Here is a 14898-nt window from a genome sequence, read left to right on the forward strand (position 1 = left end):
GTCAGGGTTTGAAACTTCTTTATCATCCTTCCTCAAAACTGGTGGAGGACGGGGATAGGATCCATCAACATACCCTAGGAGATTATGCCCACATAGGACAGGAGCAATCTGAGCTCTCCATGTCGAATAATTCTGTTGAGTCAGTTTCAGAGGAAACTGAGAGCCATTAATTGAAATCAAAACCTTACCAGACATATGTGTAAGGTTGGAGGTATTTGACGCAGAAGCCATTTAAAGAACAATAGGTTTTAGGCAAACGAATAAACTGAGAGTAATGACCGAAGAAGAAAATGCAAAAACTAATAGGTTTTGGCTCTGATACCATAAAACGATTTGAGTGGAATTAATTTACTATTATTTCTCAAACCTATAAATACAACAGTTCCCTATAACAACATAACAACTACAGCTGTACAAGATAAACACAATTTCGAAATATAAACAGTTACAAAAATAAGAGATAAAATCTGTTGCTAGCTGTTAGCTCAATAGAAAGCTCAATGACAATTTTATGTATTTAGCGAGCATATTAATGAATGATGTTTTTCTTAAAAGACTACAACTTTGAATATTTAAAAAAAAATTCACTAAATGATTTAAAAAATTGAGTTAATTTATAATTACAATGCAATACTTAGCTATTGACTATTAGATATATGTAAGCATGGTCATATTATGGTTCCTAGAACCGGAACCGGTCCGACCCAGAGGTATACGGTTCGGTTCTAATATTTTGGGAACCGTAAACAGGCGGTTCCAAAACCGGTCGGAACCACCGGTTCTAGCCATTACAAACTGTCAGTAGACTTTTAAAAAAAAAAATTTTTGTGAAATCTCTTAATTACCCCTTCCAACAACTATAAACGGCTAGTTTCAAGAGTATTTGTGGAAAAATGATTTTTTGGATTTATTATAAATACCTCATTCCATTTCATTTACAATTTTCTCACACAAAAATCTATACTTTCTCTACTACATTCTACTCTATATTATTTTTCTCTACTCTGCAATCTCTTTAATTTTCATTCACAATTTATTGTGAATTAATTTGTTCAAATTCCAATCTCTAATTATTCTCTCTAATTTTTTTTATTCAATTTTCTAAATTATATATTATTTTCATATAATGGCGAGTGGAGGAAACTCAAATTCTGCTAAGGGTAAGGTAAAGATTGGAGAAACACAATATTCATCTATCCCTACAAACGACATCTTCGATTTCACTCCCAACCAATTTAATTTTGAGGGATATACAAATGAAAATATGAAAATTCCAACTCAAGAATCAGAATTTAATAATAAGCAATTAAAACAAGAGGAAGAGAAAGAGCAAGGTACACAACTTCTTCGAAGAGCAAGACAAAGTTCCGACATATTCGCCATTCATTTCATGACAAAATTCAAAGGTGACAAAATGTTTGATGTAATTTGCAATTATTGTGGAAAATCTTATAAATTTAAACAATCGGGCGGCTATGGATCATTTTGGAAGCATTTGGAGACAAAACATCCAACAAAAATAGGAGTTGATCGGTCTCAAACACAAATTTTCGGGTACGCATCTTCTAACATTTCTTTATTTCAATATTTTGAAAAAAAAAAAACAAAAAGAAGAATTAGCAGAAATGATTTCTATGGAACATTTATCTTTTAGTTTTGGTGAAAAAGTAGGTCTTAATCAATATTGTCAAAAAGCTTTAAATTCTTCTGCTAAAAGAGTGCTAAGAAATACTGTAAAATGAACTATTATTTCTTTATATAAAAAAGGAAAAAAAGAGTTAGAGCTTTTATTTTCTGAAATGAAAATTCGTGGTTCAATTACCTTGTACCAATTTCACCCCTTTTACGTTATTCGTTATTTCCACCAGCGGTTGATGTTCCCGTTGAGGACCAACCATAAAGATCATATAAATCTTCATTTTCTTTTAGATTTTCTCGTGCTCTTAGTTCGGCCTTCCTCTAATCATCTACGCATGATTATGCTTCTAGTGAATCGAGTGTCATACGAGATCGTGTTTCATCAAATATGTTTCCTCATAACTAAAAGCTTGTTCAACCGCAACAGTGGAGACCGAATCTGCTAAAACTTTTTTTGCAATTAAAGAAAGTATTGAAAATGTATTGGCGTGACGATTTCACCAATCTAAATTTGGAAAATTATTATCTGCATAATCATCACCAGACTAAAAAGAAGTAGTTAGATAATTATCAAATTCAGAAAAAGTTGTCTTTATAGTAAAATGCGTTCAACAACACCAACACTACTTACCCTTTGAGTTGGAAATTGTTGATTATTGAATTGAGAAGAATTAGAAGTAGATGAACTAGAAAATTAAACAAATTCACCATATAATTCTATAATATTTTGTCTAACTTCATACAATACTACATTTATATTAACACTATCTTCTATATCAAGATTTAATAATTCATAATAAATAGTCAAATATTCACATAAAATATCAATTTTACATCTAAGATCAAATACAATAGCAACAAGATAAATGAGTGGTATATTTTTAAAATAAGATAACCATTTTTTTTTCATTGAAAAAAACACACTCTTTTAATATAAAATCATTTTCAAATTCTTGGAGTGCACTAACAATATTAATACACATAGATAAAAATAAATGAGATGTGGGATAATAAACCCACTAAATTTATAGGTAGCATCATTAAAAATTTTTAAAATATCTAAAATTTTTGGATAAATATCCCAATTTTGTAGATATAAATTAATTTCTTCAATATTATTAGTAACAAAATGCACAATAATTCTTTATACTAAAAAGACTCGTTAATAATTCATATGTAAATTCCAACGAGTTAGGACATCCCTTGGAAAACTTTTTGGTCTTTTATTATTTTCCTTACAAAATTTAGCCTAACTTTTCATTACTTAGAAATGTCCCCATAAATATGAAATAACTTTTCTAATTGGAGAAATATAAGATTCAAGAATTTTTTAAACCATTTGTACACATAAATTTAAAAACATGGCAAGCACATCTTATATGAAAAAATTTTCCACCAATATTTAGTTCACAAATATTTTTAAGTTCAATAATTGATTTAATGTTAGCAGAAGCATTATCAAATGAAATTGAAAAAAATTTTTTTGTCAACTTATATTCATCTAAAATTGAAACAATTATTCTATAAATATTATTTGCAGTATGTTTATCATCAAAGCACGAAATGCAATAATTTTTTTTTGAATTTTCCAATATTATCAATTCAATGACATGTAATGCCTATATAAAAATGCATTTGCCAATGATCACTCAAATATCACAACAATTGAAACACGAATTTTGATTTCAGAAAATAAAAACTCTAACTCTTTTTTTCCTTTTTTATATAAAGAAATAATAGTTCATTTTACAGTTATTTCTTAGCACTCTTAAAGCTTTTTGACAATATTGATTAAGACCTACTTTTTCACCAAAACTAAAAGATAAATGTTCCATAAAAATCATTTCTGCTAATTCTTCTTTTGTTTTTTTTTTTTCAAAATATTGAATAAAGAAATGTTAGAAGATGCCGTATCCGGAAATTGTATTGAGACCGATCAACTCCTATTTTTGTGGATGTTTTGTCTCCAAATGCTTCCAAAATGATCCATAGCAGCTCGATTGTTTAAATTTATAAGATTTTCCACAATAATTGCAAATTACATCGAACATTTTGTCACTTTTGAATTTTATCGTGAAATGAATAGCGAATGTCGAAACTTTGTATTGCTCTTCGAAAAAGTTGCATACCTTTGTTTTTGCTCTTTCTCTTCCTCTTGTTGTAATTGCTCATTATTAAATTCAGATTCTTGAATTAAAATTTTCATATTTTCATTTGGATATCCCTCAAAATAAATTGGTTGGGAGTGAAATCGAAAACGTCGTTTGTAAGGATAAATGAATATTGTGTTTCCAATCTTTCCCTTGCCCTTAACAGAATTTGAATTTCCTCCACTTGCCATTATATGAAAATAATATATAATTTAGAAAATTGAATAAAAAAAATTAGAGAGAATAATTAGAGATTGAAATTTGAATAAATTAATTCACAATAAATTGTGAATGAAAATTAAAGAAATTGCAGAGTAGAGAAAAATAATATAGAGTAGAATATAGTAGAGAAAGTAGAGATTTTTGTGTGAGAAAATTGTAAATGAAATGAAAGGAGGTATTTATAATAAATTCAAAAATCATTTTTCCACAATACTCTTGAAACTAGCCATTATTTAGCCGTTTATAGTTGTTGGAAGGGGTAATTAAGAGATTTCACAAAAAAATAATAAAAAAAAGGTCTGCTGACAGTTTGCAATGGCTAGAACCGGCAGTTCCATCTGGTTCCGATCGGTTTTGGAACCGCCTGTTTGCGGTTCCCAAAATATTAGAACCGAAACCGAACCGTATACCTCCAGTTCAGGTACTGGTTCGGACCGGTTCCGGTTCTAGGAGCCATAATAAGGCCATGCTTTGCTGCGACCCTGTATTTTATGGTTGTAGTTGAATTACAAAGCCACAGCAAGTTTTTGAAATGCCAACAGCCAGAAGCTTTGATTTAGCATTAACATTTTTCAGCAGCTTTTTGAATTTCTTCAAGTCTCTCCTCTACCTCTCTCATTGTGATTTGTTTCCAAGAGCACTCTTGCATTACCAACCACCTTAATGACCTGAGGATTATGAAAATTGCAATTGCAATCAAGATTCGCGAGACAAAGCTGAATAGAATCTAAGATTATTCCAAACTTGTTCAATGACGTTCCAATCATCCCAATCCGGTGCTCCAGTTCTTCATTTACTTGACCTGCTCAAATAAATAGAAACTTAAGTGTGCCGTGTAAAGAAACCCACAAACATTTTTTTTTTAACTTAATTGAATTTATTTCATATCAGCATAAAAGATTACATTTATGATCTAGAATAGATGCAATATTCCATTTACACATTAAATTGGTAGAAGATCTTGAGATTGGCATTTGGCTCTCTTCCACACGCATAGCTGACTGGGGGCAAGGAAGATGTCTTCTTCACAGAGTTCTCTCATTCCAGAGAATTAAATCTCTGTATATGGATATTTTATTTTACTTTGGTCTATATTAGATCAATCAGTAATAACATAGTGAAGATAATTATTTTACTTTTACATTATCAATGTACTTCTAATGTATCTGCTATTAAGAGGAAGGCAGAAAGCGCAAGTATAATCTAAAGGCTATAACTATAACATTTAGGAGGGTAAAGGAGTGTGCAACTAATCTGTTGTAGATAGAGTTCAGGTTCAGGGTAACAAGATACCATCAAAACTCAGTGAATTACTTGTCCATCAAACCATATAGAAATTAGGGATAACAAAATTTATTACATTCTCAGTTTTAATGTTTCACTCGTCCTGATCCTGAACATGAAAAAGAAGCATCTCAGCTAAAATTAATGTACTTCATGGCATAAACTAAAACTCAAAGTAACAAATTTTGACTTCTTCAATTTGGTCCTTAACAAATGTTTCATAGATATGTTCATTATAGTGCCCATCCACCTATCTAGCTCCCAACTAACACTGACAGATATAGAAAGATCAAACTTAATTTGAGAAGTAATAACCATCACACAAAATTCTGAAGACACCTCAATAATAATATAGAAATGCAAATAATATAAAATTAAACGAAATTGAAACCTGTAGATATCAAAACTGAGCTCCTTGAGAAAAAGCTCGGGAAACCCCTCTCTCAAAGTCCTCTTCATCTTGGCTCTGTTTTGTTTCTTGCTTCACTGGAACCAATAATTGGCAGTACAAATTCATGCTCTGATTCAATTACGAAACCCTAATCTCACAGCCTTTAACACCAATCCTATCAACAGATACAGCCCTAGCCCTAAATCCAATCCTCTCATCATATATGAACACAGAGAGACCCTTAATAATTTTAAGGTTTGGGTTAGGGTTAAAGAGAATTTTCACGGCCAAGATCTGTGGGATCGGATGAGAAGTGCCATTGGAAGAACAAGGTTTTGTATGAATTCGAAGGCACAGGAAGAGTGAATTAGAGAAAAAAAATACGAAATAATGGCATTTAGTGGTCAGTTGGAGGGAAAATTGAAAGGGTTAAAATAGGAATAATAAATAAAAAACTGGTTAAGCGTGAATTCACTGTTCAATGAACAATGAATTTGGTTTTTATTTTAATATATACATAATGTATAGTATTAGCCCAAATACATTATTTAACTTTTGAATTTTGAAAAAAAAAAAAAATTATGACAACTATAAAATTGATATTGTGAACTCGTGAATTTCACTTTTTATAACAATTTCACACGTACTTACCTTAAAATCAGTAAATTTTAAGATTTTTTATTTTTATATATAAAATATTAATTTAATATGTGGTTAATACAACTTTTGAAACAATAAATTTTACATTTTTTAATATCTCAATAAGTATTTAATAGATATAATTTTATAAATTGAGGTATTTAATGAATCAAATAAAATGTTTAGCATGTACAATTTTAAAATTAAAGTGTGTAATGAGTCAAAATAAAAATTGAGGATGCTACAAGATTTTTTATAAAATATACAATGTGAATTTACATATTAAGTCAAATACTACCTCAGTTTCATAATACTTATCATATTTAAAAAAATAATTTGTTTTAAAATACTCGTCACATTTATAGTTTGAAGGAGTAATAAATATTTTTTTTTTTCATATTTACTTTTAATATATGATCAATAATTATTATTTTGATTTAATGAATTTCTTAAAGAATTAATGTTAAATTAAGAGTAATATAATTAATAATTTATTATAATTTAAATAAATTTAATTTTTTTTAAGAGAGTATGAAATTTAAAATGCCACGAGTATGGTTTAATATAAATAGTAATATGAATGGTGGGTTGGGTTAGAGTCGATGGCCTACAAACCCACTACAAAACAAAACGCGCCAAAAAGAGCGCGCCAAAAAAACACAGCATTCACTCTCCAATTTGTCTCCCCCCAGAATCCAGTCCCCAAAACTAATCAAAATTCTCTTTTCAAAATTAGCAGGCCCCACTTATCAATGCCATTTGCCATAACAGCTCCACTCTCTCTCACTCTCGCCAGCCTTGCCCTACCAACCATCACCCACATTCCACACAACACCCGCCCCCCTTTGAAAGCATATAACGCTCCTCCTCAATTTTGGCGCGAAATTTCCAAATCCCAAAAATCCGCCTTAGAGGGAAACCAAATAAAACCCTAAAACATTCCCCAAATTTCAAAACCCAACTCTCTGCCTCTATATAACAAGCTCAGTTTGCTTTTTTTGTATGTGACCAAGACCTGTTTGATAAAACTCCTGAAAAAGAAAAAAAAAAGGAATTAGAGAAAATGTATGTGGTGAAGAGAGATGGGAGACAAGAGGCCGTTCACTTTGACAAGATTACTGCTAGATTGAAGAAGCTGAGCTATGGGTTGAGTATGGAGCATTGTGACCCTGTGCTGGTGGCCCAGAAGGTATGCGCTGGTGTCTACAAGGGTGTTACTACTAGCCAGCTTGATGAATTGGCTGCTGAGACTGCTGCTGCCATGACCGCTAATCATCCTGATTATGCCTCGGTGAGTTTTTTTATTTTTTTATTTTTTTATATATAATTCTTTTGGGTTGTTTTAATTTTATTTTTGTGTTATATGACTTCTATTATCTCATGGTTAGTATGGCGGATGGGTTGATTTGTTGTATCTTTTGTTTGAGATGTGATGAGGATTGTAGGTGGGATTCTTGAGGTTTTATGTCAATTTTGCATATTCGCAGGAATTTTGTTTAAGTACCGTGTTTTATTTTGTTTTGAAGATTGTTGGCACTGAATTTGCATTTTTGGTTTACCTTCTGTTTATTTGTTGTGGTTACTGTGTTGGTAGATTGGTGCGTTGAGACTCTTTTTACTTCAGAGAATAGTCGTGTTAGTATCATAAAGTTGATCTTTTGATTACTGCGACAAAGTTTAGGCACTCGTGAAATTTTGATTCAAAATTAATGTTTATGTCAGAATTTCCCGTCAAGGCATCTATATTTTTGGTTTATTTATCATTTTTCTTTCTTATTCATACAGTTGGCTGCAAGGATTGTTGTTTCAAATCTGCATAAGAACACTAAGAAATCATTTTCAGAGACGTAAGTTATATGAAAGTTTGATGACCAATCTTCAATTCAGTTAACCTATGCGATATTTCTAAGAAATTGTTTCATGTGATATTTGTTGTTGGTTGTTGCAGGATTAAAATCATGTATAACCATTTTAATGAGAGATCTGGGTTAAAGGCTCCTCTGATTGCTGATGATGTTTATGAGATAATCATGACGGTATGTATTACATATTAAGTTGCATTATGAATTTTTCTTGCTTCCATTATGGGAGTTAGGACTGTGTTAAGAGGGGATTCTGGCATTTTTGTACTTAAGGTCTCATTCAGTTGGATAAAGGCCTTAACTGAAGACCAAAAAGTACTATTTCAGTTCTTGGAAATTGCAATATGTTTTTGCTACTTTCTCAACTAATGATCTCTGTTGCTTTTTTTGTGATAAAGAAAATATTTGATTTCTAATTCAATGCTATTTCTATTAGCTTTTTTTTTTTCTCCCTGACAAATGATCATGTGAGACATTTGTAATTATATAGTTGAGTAATCCTTCTAAGCCGATTGACTAAAAATAATTCATAATAATATTCATCATTACTGGAAAAAAGTAGTTGAAATGTCATTTTTAGTTACAAGGAGTTCTTATGGATGTTAAGAAAGTAACAATTGAAAAATTAAGGGTCCACTTTACTGCAGACAGATATATCTGCTGTTCTATGATGTTCAATCTTGGGTTTTACTTGAATTATTTAACAATTCTTGATTTGTATCAGAATGCTGCTCGCCTGGACAGTGAGATCATTTATGATCGAGACTTTGACTATGATTACTTTGGGTTCAAGACTCTGGAAAGGTCCTACCTCTTAAAAGTTCAAGGAAAAGTTGTAGAGAGGCCTCAGCACATGCTGATGAGGGTTGCTGTTGGAATTCACAAGGATGATATTGATTCAGCTATCAAAACATATCATTTGATGTCTCAGAGATGGTTCACTCATGCTTCTCCCACCCTTTTCAATGCTGGAACGCCAAGGCCTCAGGTATGTTTTATATCAAGTAGCTTGTACTTTGGAGTACTGTTTGTTTCTTAATGTATGTCAACAACTAATACATTTTTTTGATGGCCCATTCTGCCAGTTGAGCAGCTGCTTTTTGGTGTGCATGAAAGATGATAGTATTGAAGGCATATATGATACTTTAAAGGAGTGTGCTGTCATTAGCAAATCAGCTGGAGGAATTGGTGTCTCTGTTCACAACATTCGTGCCACAGGCAGCTATATTCGTGGAACAAATGGAACATCTAATGGTATTGTTCCAATGTTGCGGGTGTTTAATGATACTGCCCGTTATGTTGATCAAGGAGGAGGCAAAAGGAAAGGTACGTTCATTGTGGATATCTCATATTGACAGTTTAAATATGAAAACTTGATGGTAAAACCATTGCCTGACATGATGTAGGTGCTTTTGCTGTGTACTTGGAGCCATGGCATGCTGATATATTTGAGTTTCTGGATCTTAGGAAGAACCATGGAAAGGTGAAAATTAGCAAATTCTTCATTAACACCTTATTTCTCCAAATTCAATAATATGTTCTCCTTAGGACTTCCAGATTACTTACATAACTTGAAACATGTAAACTTTACTTCTATGCAGGAGGAGCACCGAGCTAGGGATTTATTCTATGCACTTTGGGTGCCTGATCTATTTATGGAAAGAGTCCAAAGTAATGGGCAATGGTCATTATTTTGCCCTAATGAGTCTCCTGGTTTGGCAGATTGTTGGGGTGAAGAATTTGAAAAACTGTACACCAAATATGAGAGAGAGGTGAATTTCACTGTATGTGAACTTATTGCATTCGTTTCTTATGGGTATGTAGTTACTAACACTCATGTTTTACACTTAGGGCAAGGCAAAGAAGGTTGTCCAAGCACAGAACCTCTGGTTTGAAATTTTGAAATCTCAGATAGAAACTGGCACACCTTATATGGTTTTTAAGGTGATTTATTTCTAACATGATATTTTTTACATAGTTTTATCATTTATTAATATTATTCCCTTGGTTTGATTTAGGCTTTTGTGTTGCTTTTGTTTTTTTCATTTCTCCCAGGATACCTCCAACAGAAAAAGTAACCAGCAGAATCTGGGTACTATAAAATCTTCAAATTTGTGTACAGAGATAATTGAATATACAAGTCCAACAGAAACTGCTGTCTGCAATCTGGCTTCTATAGCTCTGCCACGATTCGTGAGAGAAAGGGTGAGCAATAGCTTGAACCTGGTTAGGTAAATTCTCTCGTGTCCTTGTATGCATGTTGTTTAACTCTGCTTTCTTTGTTTGTTTGTTTTTAGGAGATTCCAGTGGAGTCTCATCCATCTAAGATTGTTGGAAGTAGAGGTTCCAAGAGTAGATACTTTGACTTTGACAAACTTGCAGAGGTTTGTATTCCAGTTGTCATTTAGGATGTTATGGTAGAACTTGTGGAACTGAATATTTTCTTTAGTAAACTTGCCTGTGACTTCATATCCTTTGCTTTTTTGGGACAGGTTACAGAAGTAGTTACAACCAATCTTAACAAGATAATTGATGTTAATTACTACCCTGTGGAAAATGCAAAGAGGTCAAATTTTCGACACAGGCCAATTGGCATTGGAGTTCAGGGACTTGCAGACACTTTCATCTTACTTGGGATGGCATTTGATTCGCTAGAGGTAAAATATACACAAACTGATATCTTGACTGAACTGTAGCTAGGATAAGTGATCTGATTTGATAGTTTTGTGATAATTGATTTCAGGCTCAACAGCTGAATAAGGACATATTTGAAACCATTTATTACCATGCTCTTAAAGCCTCATCTGAGATAGCTGCCAGAGATGGCCCATATGAAACATACATTGGAAGTCCTGTTAGCAAGGTATACCTAGTTTCTTCAGACTGATAAGCATGTGGAAGTATTAATATTTGCTTGGTTTTTATTTTCCATTTTTGTTGTATAATTGATGCCATAACCCTTTCATTGATTTCAACATCTCTATTATGTATTATAAATTATGTTTTAAAGTTTGATTTTTCTAAGATTTCCACTTAGCTCACCAAATCTAAATTGTATATTGAATTGTTCAGGGAGTTCTGCAGCCTGACATGTGGAATGTAACTACTTCAAGTAGGTGGGACTGGGATGTCTTGAGAGAAATGATATCTAACAATGGAGTCAGAAATTCACTACTTGTAGCACCAATGCCAACTGCTTCGACCAGTCAGATTCTTGGAAACAATGAGTGCTTTGAGCCATATACTTCCAACATCTATAGTCGCAGAGTTTTAAGGTTCGTTCTACCATTAAATTCTGTTCAGCTTTTGTTATGACCAGTTGTCTTGTGCTACCTTCTAATTCTATTATCCTTTTGCAGTGGTGAATTTGTTGTGGTCAACAAACATCTTCTGCATGACCTAACTGAGATGGGCCTTTGGTCCCCTGCTCTCAAAAACAAAATAATTTATGAGGATGGCTCTGTCCAAAAAATTCCAGAAATTCCCGATGATCTGAAGCTTATATACAAGTATGTATATGCAATTTTCTTCATGTATGTTATCATCTTCTACGCTCTTCTCTCAGTCCATGCTAATACTATTTTGTGGTAACTAGGACTGTTTGGGAGATCAAGCAAAAGACATTGGTAGATATGGCAGTTGACCGTGGATGCTATATAGATCAGAGTCAAAGCCTTAACATACACATGGATCAACCCAATTTTGGAAAGTTAACTTCCCTGCACTTCTATGCTTGGTCCAAGGTAAATGCTGAAATAATTCCTGCCACCATACAGTGCATGTAGTCTACAATTCCGGTATTTATATAAGTTAATGCTTGTGACTCATATAATTAGCTTCCAGTTAGGATGGTCTGATGTCTGATGTCTCTCATCTGAGATAGTGAATGTTAACTTCCTCCTACTGCTTTTCTGCTAGTTGTAATTTTATGGCATGCTAGCGTTGGGAGATCTTGATTTGGCCCTTTACTCTGGGACTAATGCTATCATTTTTTAATTTTGTAATTGTTCCTTTTTTGTATAAAGGGTTTAAAAACAGGGATGTATTATCTTCGATCACGTGCTGCAGCTGATGCCATCAAGTTCACTGTTGATACTTCTCTTCTTCAAGTAATTATCAGTCACTGCCATAAGAGTTTTAACCATTTATGCTTTCACATTTTATTCTAAATAATTCTTTTTACTGGTAATGCAGGAAAAGAAAAGTTTGGCTGCTGAAGATGATGGTACCAAAATGGCTCAGATGGTTTGCTCTCTTACTAACCGTGAAGAGTGCATGGCTTGTGGCAGTTAGAGAGCATGAAGTTCTTTTGTTCAAGGTTCTGTTATATTTGGAAGCATTAGAAATTTAAACATATAATCAAATATACGACTTAAATTTATATAACTTTAAGTCTTTGTATAGGCTAATCGTGTATTGGTTGTTAAATATTTAGCTAGACATTGTACTTACACGTATAAAAGTTGGGACTGGAATTTCAATTACAGTTATGGAAGCTATTGTTTTGTACATTGTTTTTAGATGTCCCAATTGGTTATTCTGCAGCTTTAATAGCTCAGGTAAACATTTCCAAATGTATTCTAGTTTGTTTAGAGAGAAGACAATAGCCTTTGCGGTTAACTATTTGGGCTAAGCTTCGTTGGCAGACTCTCTCCATTAAATTAGGTTTGGTATTTGACAAATGTTAATCTGGCGGTCAATGCTGTGCAATTATAGTATTTATCATTGATGGTTGACAATATTAATTTTCACAGGTAATAACTCAACTCAATTCTGAAGTTTTGACAAACCAACTGCTTGTCTAAGAGTAGAATACGCTTGAATTTTTAAATTATATTTTAATTAGTCATCTTCATTCTTTGAATGAAATATATTCATATTTTGAATTGGTCGGGTTCTTTTGTTAAGTTAAAGTTGAAATATCATCACAGGTTATTTCTATTTACTTGATTCATTAAATTAGTGAAAATTAATATAGTCGACTAATGTGGTCAAGAAGGTTTTGAGGAGTTGAATTCAAGATCTTTCATTTTTCATATAAGTGAGAAGATCAGATCAATTAGACCATCATTTAATTAATAAATGATAATAATTTTCAAAAATAAAGATTAAAGTGTTAATTAGAATATAATTTAGAAATACAGTTATGTTTCACCTTCTAAAATTGGTGGTTGGCAAGTTTTGCCGGTGTCAGAGAAGTTGACTTGAAATCTAAAGCTTAGTTTGAGTTAAATTTTGACAATTTGGGTGTAAAGTTGCTATGTGGCCTTACATGACTGGAAACAATTAGATCCCATCCACATGATTTCAATTGTAAGATTGTAATTGTGAAATTTATTAATGAATGAGAATTTTCCATATTACGTCTCAATTAATATTTAAAATTTTCAAATACTACAAGGCGTCAAAAATTAAATTCTTGTCCTTTATGTAATACGAAATTGCATAACTGAAAAGCTTGCATGAAAAATTCAATGTTTGTAGAAGAAAAATGTTAAATGTGGGACTGAAATTGATTGATTGATACAATTAAGGTTTGATGAAGAGAAGAGAATAAAATAGCTAGATTTGGTCTGTGGGTTTTACCAAATCTATGGCTTTCTGTTGTGTCGGAACCGTCCTAAAAAGGCTTGTTTGTGACTCGGACAAAACATTGTGCAGTGGAAAGTACGAAAACAGTACGCGTGTCCAAATCCAGGGCCCTAATTGAAATTTCTAATGCGAGTTTCAATCTAGAAATATCTACGGAGAAAGTGCCCTTTTAAAGAACGTGGGACCCATGTTTGGTACTTTGCATCAAATGTTAGAAATATCGGCGTTTGAAGTGGTATTTAATGCTTTGATTGTTTTAAAATATTATTTTAATTAATTATTATGTTTGATAGTGTCATATTTATCTTAATATTTAAAATTTGAATAATTTTATCTTCACTTCATTGCATTATGATTAATATCCATTTGAAAGTATTAATTGATACTAAATCTAAAAACAATTACTTACTGCACATATAATTTATTTTTATGTAAATTAATAAAAATAATCTCAGCATTCATATCTCTAATTTTTAGTGCATAAAATTAAAAAATTTTATTATATACCTTTTCTAATTGTTTATGTAAAATCAATTATAATAAAAAAAATTTTTCTATATCACAATCTTTTGTCATTCTTTCAAGTCAAGAAGTTGTATAAAGAGTATTATAACCATATGATCACCGTTACAAAATCGCTTTATAAAAAAGTAGAACCGAAAATAAATCGCTTTAGGACAATTTTTAAAATGATTCTGAAATAATATGTTTTAGTTCTGTTTTAGTTTGAAATTGAAATTAGATAATTTTTTCATATAGTTTGAATTAATAATAATCATAAATAAATAAATAATAAATGGTACTATTAGAAAAGCTAAACCAATTTAACAAAAAGTATTAAAATTTATTTTAAAAAATTATAATAAAATAAAAAAATATTACTGATAATTTTTTTTTAAAATAATTTTTTTCAGATTTGGTTAACTCATTCAACTTCTTTATGAAATTTCAATGGGTTGGTATTTGCTGGTGTTGTGATTTTCTTTATATATTGTCATTTTCTTTTTTAACTCTTTATATTTATATATTATTTTTTTTGTATAATATTAAATATTAGTTGTAATTTTTCTTTTATGTTGTCTAAATTTTTATAATGTTAAAAAACAATTCTATTTTGAAA

General features: G+C 31.5%; 1 protein-coding gene across 1 annotated transcript; it reads left to right on the forward strand.

Annotated features, from left to right (window-relative positions):
• Positions 1-6961: 6961 nt before the first annotated feature.
• Positions 6962-12695, forward strand: LOC105636584 (ribonucleoside-diphosphate reductase large subunit). Its single transcript, XM_012219895.4, has 17 exons — positions 6962-7615; positions 8110-8171; positions 8273-8360; positions 8911-9174; positions 9272-9512; positions 9593-9669; positions 9788-9958; positions 10038-10130; positions 10242-10391; positions 10484-10570; positions 10679-10843; positions 10930-11049; positions 11259-11461; positions 11546-11695; positions 11782-11929; positions 12212-12295; positions 12381-12695. The coding sequence occupies exons 1-17, from the start codon at positions 7388-7390 to the stop codon at positions 12477-12479; spliced, it is 2430 nt and encodes an 809-aa protein (XP_012075285.1). The 5' UTR covers positions 6962-7387; the 3' UTR covers positions 12480-12695.
• Positions 12696-14898: the final 2203 nt, after the last annotated feature.

Source organism: Jatropha curcas, unplaced genomic scaffold (genome assembly GCF_041381405.1).
Source record: "Jatropha curcas cultivar XTBG-Jc1 unplaced genomic scaffold, XTBG_Jcur_1.0 HiC_scaffold_673_pilon, whole genome shotgun sequence".
Classification (NCBI taxonomy): domain Eukaryota; kingdom Viridiplantae; phylum Streptophyta; class Magnoliopsida; order Malpighiales; family Euphorbiaceae; genus Jatropha; species Jatropha curcas.